We start from the raw sequence: 6,000 nt of genomic DNA, 5'->3' as shown, positions 1-6,000 counted from the left end.
GAGGGAGGGAGGAAGGGAGGGGAGGGAGGGAGGCAGAGGAAGGAAGGAAGGAAGGACTTCTTACTGTGAGAATTCCTGCAGAATAATAAATTCCTCCTACAGTGAGAATTACTGCAGAATACTGCTGCAAAGCCTAGAACACAGACTTAGAACATATAATGATACGGTACTATTTTTCAGAATGCAGGAAGAAGCTTCACTAACTCCCTAGAAATTTTTGCAGTAAATATTTAAAAGTTATCGGCATATATGTTTTACCTCAAAGCTAAAAGAGCTCAACTATAGTGCCAGACTTGCTAAATGTTATGGGAAATGATAAAAGGATTATATATAGTCTACTCACTTGTTACAGAGAAAAAGAAAGAGGTAAAGCCTTCATACAGAACCCAGCATAATAATAGCTGTCATATTTTGCATACTCATCACACGCCAGGTATTTCCTTTCATTGCCTCTAATTATCACAGCTGAAAGGTATTTATTTAATTCTTTTAACTTTTATTTTAGGTTCGGGGCACACATGCAAGTTTGTTATACAGGTAAACTGCATATCACAGGGGTCTGGTGTACAGATTACTTCATTATTCATGTAATAAGCCTCGTACCCCACAGGTAGTTTTTCAGTCCTCTCCCTCCTCCCACTCTCCACCGTCAAGTAGGCCTTGGTGCCTGTTGTTCCCTTCTTTGTGTCCATGTGTACTCAATGTTTAGCTCCCACTTATAAGTGAGAACAAGCAGTATTTAGTTTCCTGTTCCTATATGAGTTCACTTTAGACTATGGTCTCCAGCTACATCCATGTTGCTGCAAAAGCCATGATCTAGTTCTTTTTTATGACTGTGTAGTGTTGCATGGTGTGTATGTATCACCTTTTCTTTATCTGGTCTACCGTTGATGGCCATTTAGGTTGACCATAACTTTGCTATTGTGAATAGTGCTGCAATGAACATACATGTGCATATGTCTTTATGGTAGAACAATTAATATTCTGAAAGACAGGTTATTAACTATCTATCTTTCATGGATTTGGATTTCAGAAAGTGCAAGTTGCTTATTTAAAGTCATCCAGTGGAGCCAGGATTCAAACCCAAAGTCCTTCTGACTCACAGTTCATAGTGTTGCTACTACACCATAGTCTCAAAATTTTAGGGATGCAATACACAATTTTTAACATTTAAAAAACTCTATAAATGCAGTGTTGTTTACAACACTGAAAAATCAGAATTAACCTAAATGACTAATAATAAGAGATTGATTAAAGTATGGCACATCTATACAATAGATGTAGTCATTAAAACTGAGGTTTTACAATAACCACAAACATTTAGAGAGCCAGAAACCAGGCTCTGAGCTTAGTGCTTTACATTAATTATCGAATCCACACAAGGACCCAATGGAGGTAGGTACTTTTAAAATTCCATCAGGCAGGGCACAGTGGCTTATGCCTGTGATCCTGGCAGTTTGGGGAGCTGAGGCAGGAGGATCACTTGAGCCCAGGAGTTCGAGACCAGTCGGGACAACATAGGGAGACTTCATCGCTACAAAAAAAAAAAAAAAAATTAGCTGGGCATGTTGCCACATGCCTGTCTCAGTCTCCAAGCTGAGGTGGGAGGATCAGTTGAGCCCAGGAGGTCAAGGCTGCAGTGAGCAGTGTTCATGCTAGTGCACTCCAGCCTGGGCAACAAAGCAAGACTGTCTCAAAAACTAAACTAAATTAAATATAAAATAAAATAAAATTCCATCATACATACAAGGAAACAGGCTTAGAGAAGCTAGATAACTTGCTCAGTTTCATAAAGTTATTACGTGAAAATCATACTTCAAACCCAGATCTGTCTGCTTTACAGTCAAGCTCTTAAACACTTACTATACTATCATCTAAAAATTAGTTAAGGACACAGAAAAGATATGAGATAAAAACAAAGCAAGTTGCAAAACATTACGTACAGTATTAACTTATTTGGATTTTTTAAAAAACCATTGAGATATAATTCATATTACCATAAAATTCACACATTTAAAGTATGCAATATTCTGAAAAAAATCTAATTTTTAATATAGAGTTGTGCAACCATCACCTAATTCTAATTAGAATTAGAATGTATCTAATTCTAGAACATTTTCATCACCCCCAAAAGGCATTAGTAGTCACTTCCCATTGCTCCCTTTCTCTAGCCTCTGGCAACCCTTAATCTACTTTCTGTCTGTGGATTTGCCTATTTTAGACATTTTGTATAAATGAGATCATACAATCTGTGGCCTTTTGTGTCTGGCTTCTTTCACTTGGTATGTTTTCAGAGTTCATCCATGTTGTACCACATGTAGGTACTTTATTCCCTTTATTGCTCAATAATATTTCCAATGTATGGATACACCAAATTTAGGTCACCCACTTATCAGCTGATAAACATTTGGGTAATAATAGCCTCATATGATGACACTATTATGACTAATGCTACTATGAACTTTTTTTTTTTTTTTTGAGATGGAGTTTCCCTCTTGTTGCCTAGGCTGGAGTGCAACGGTGCAATCTTGGCTCACTGCAACCTCCACCTGCCGGGTTCGAGTGACTCTCCTGCCTCAGCCTCCCAAGTAGCTGGGATTACAGGCATGCACCACCACACCTGGCTAATTTTGTATTTTTGGTAGAGACGGGGTTTCATCAGGTTGATCAGACTGGTCTCAAACTCCTGACCTCAACTGATCCACCTGTCTTGGCCTCCCAAAGTGCTGGGATTACAGGTGTGAGCCACTGCACCTGGCCTGCTATGAACATTTGCATACAAGTTTTTGTGTAGACATATGTTTTCACGTCTCTTGAGTACATATCTAGAAGTGGGCTTGCTAGGTCATATAAGAACTGTTTAACATTTTGAGGAACTGCCAGACTGTTTTCAAAAGTGGCTGCACCATTTTACATTCCCAATAGTAATGTATGAAAGTTCTCATTTCTCCACATCCTTAACACTTGTTACTTATTTTAACTACTCCAGTGGATGTGAAATAGTATCTCATTGTAGTTCCATTGGGTTTTTAAATATAGCTATATATGCATGGGCATGTGTACACAGAAGAATGCTCTGAAAAACATATGTGGAAGATTGTTGCTATACCCATTAGAATGGACACTCCAGGAAGGCAGAGATCTTGGTCTGTTTTGTTCACTGAGGTATTTCTAGTGCCTACAACAGTACCTGACATAGTAGGCCCTTGAGAAATACCAATGGATACTAATGTATTTTCTAATTTTTCCACGATAAAACTTCTTTTCAAAAAATTTCAAGTTATTTTCAAATTTAGAAATACATAAAAATAAAATGTATCTATCTTGACTACCAATTGAAAACAGAGTATTTTGAAATAAGAAAATTCTCTGGGTATTAAGTGGAAAAATCAAACTTACTCAACTTCCTGAGGCCTTCTCTCAAATGTTTAAACCATCTGCATACAAAGAAATGTTAATAACAGACTTTTTTTCCATTGTGAATATACGATTAGTGAAGAACCTTTAGTGTACAATTAGTACTTTCCGAGCTCCAACTTCTCTCTTTCTGGTCTATCTCTAGACTGGGGCCAGCTGCCAAACAGGACTTATCAGGTTGGCCTTCAGCTCTACCCCCAGGAAGAAAGATGTCTCTTTATAAAAGTCTGATAAACATACAGATTTATAAAGCTTATCTTTAAGGAAAATAGTTTGGATCACATTTATTTATTTGTTTATTTCAAATCTCACTCCAGAGCACTGCACACCATTCTTCAAAGCCAGTCAGCTGGACAAAAAGAGTGTGGGAAAGCTAGTAACTGAAAACAGGAAGACAATTTGCTCAGCAGAGAGAGGCAACACATCCATTACCTGTTTCACTTGTAGTCCATGACTCCAGATCCTTTCCAGGAGATCACAAAGGCTGGCAATCAGGGTGTTCTCTTCCACCCCTGTGATGTTCACCTCCCCATGCCCTAGCTCCACAGCTTCTCGGCCCATCTTTTCCACCAGCATCCTTTTGGTCTACAAGGAAGCAGTCAACAGGAGTAAATAACCACAGTGAGCAGGATCACATACAACCAGAGAGGGTTCTGACAGCCTGCACAGTACATCTGTTGGGCTGGGAAGGACAGGATGAATTAGCCCCAAGGACACAGAATATATTTATACCCATATAGGTCAGGTTATAAGGGAGTGCATGCTTTAAAAATTTAGTTAAGAAAGGCCGGGCGTGGTGGCTCACGCCTGTAATCCCAGCACTTTGGGAGGCCAAGGTGGGCAGATAATGAGGTCAGGAGAGAGGTCAGGAGATTGAGACCATCCTGGCTAACACGGTGAAACCCTGTCTCTACTAAAAATACAAAAAAATTAGCCAGGCATGGTAGCAGGTGCCTGTGGTCCCAGCTACTCAGGAGGCTGAAGCAGGAGAATGGCATCAACCAAGGAGGTGGAGCTTGCAGCAAGCCGAGATGGCGCCACTACACTCCAGCCTGGGCGACAGAGAGAGACTCTGTCTCAAAAAAAAAATTTAGTTAAGAAAAGGATAAGAACACAGTAATCTTTATGACTCCTGGCCAGTGACTTCATCACTCTGTATTCAGTTTTTGCATTTATGAAAGAAACAAATAAACCCTTCAGTCATGCTCACCGCTGACATTCTCTGATTCCCACTGCTTAAATGACCCTACTAAACAAACCTTCGAGCATACATACAACTTAGAAATATACCTGAAATAACTGTCAAGGGGACAGAAATTGAGGAGGCAATTTATTTTACATAAAAATTTTCAACTGCTTATTGTAAGATCATAACCAAGAAAACACACACTGCATAATGATAATCACAGTTTTTATTAAGTACTGTGTCAGGCATTGTACTTAGCATTTCATTATCTCATTTAAGCCTCCTAACAATCTATGAAGTAACTATTATTATCACCCTCAATTCACCAATAAGGAAATTGAGAAATATAGTAATCAATATACTAAATTTAAACATAGTATAAAATAATACAGTATATTTATACTCTAAGTATAGTATAATTCTCTTAAGTAACTTGCCCAAAATCTGTACTTAATATAGCACTATATTAAATTATATATATATATAATTTATATATATATATATAACTTGCCCAAATGAAACAGCAAAGTAGCAACAGATCTGGTCTTCGAACCCATATCTGCCTGAACTTTGAGTCCAAGTGCAAAAGATTTAACTATGGTATAAATTCGTGATATATAAAAATCTAAGAAAAGGAAAACAAATCACCCCAATCCTACCTTTCAAAAGCAGCAACTCTTAATATTTTGGCATATTTCTTTCCACTATTACTGTTTTTCACCTTTTTATTGTGAAATATATTTTATATATATATATATGCTATTACATGATTATGACCAGCACCAGGCCAGTATTTTCTTTCTTTTTTTGAGACAGAGTTTCGCTCTTGTTGCCCAGGCTGGAGCACAATGGCGTGATCTCAGCTCACTGCAACCTCTGCCTCCCCAGTTCAAGCAACTCTCCTGCCTCAGCCTTCCGAGTAGCTGGGATTACAGGCATGCACCACCACACCCGGCTAATTTTGTATTTTTAGTAGAGACGGGGTTTCTTCATGTTGGTCAGGCTGGTCTCAAACTCCCGACCTCAGGTGATCTGCCCACCTCGGCCTCCCAAAGTGCTGGGATTACAGGCATGAGCCACTGCGCCCACCCAGTATTTTATTTATAAATACTGCCTGTTTATACCTTTGAAGCACCCCACATGCCCTCTTCCATTCACCTTCCCACTCTAGAAGCAACCACTTACACAATGAAACTACAGAAAAGCAAGAAAATTATTACGTATATTTTAAAGCCTAAAATATATGGTTTGGTTTGCCTGTTTTTTTTTTTTTTTTTTTTTTTTTTTTAAAGACTGGGTCTCTCTTTATTGCCTAGACTGGAATGCAGTGGCTCGATCATGGTTCACGTAGCCTCAACCTCCCAGACTCAACTGATCCTCCCACCTCAGCCCCCGCA

At 38.8% G+C, this 6,000-nt stretch overlaps 1 protein-coding gene across 3 annotated transcripts in view; it reads right to left on the bottom strand.

Annotated features, from left to right (window-relative positions):
* Window positions 1-6,000, bottom strand: part of DENND5A (DENN/MADD domain containing 5A) — a 67,648-nt gene that overhangs the window by 18,685 nt on the left and 42,963 nt on the right. For all 3 annotated transcript variants that reach the window (XM_012000227.1, XM_012000228.1, XM_012000229.1), the window contains exon 11: window positions 3,850-4,002. In XM_012000227.1, the coding sequence (XP_011855617.1) occupies window positions 3,850-4,002 (153 nt within the window). The remainder of the gene's footprint in view (window positions 1-3,849; window positions 4,003-6,000) is intronic.

This window comes from Mandrillus leucophaeus, unplaced genomic scaffold, assembly GCF_000951045.1.
Source record: "Mandrillus leucophaeus isolate KB7577 unplaced genomic scaffold, Mleu.le_1.0 Scaffold622, whole genome shotgun sequence".
In the NCBI taxonomy this organism is placed as follows: domain Eukaryota; kingdom Metazoa; phylum Chordata; class Mammalia; order Primates; family Cercopithecidae; genus Mandrillus; species Mandrillus leucophaeus.
The sequence above is the reverse complement of the archived record's forward strand: the minus strand, read 5'-3'. Positions and strand labels throughout refer to the sequence as shown.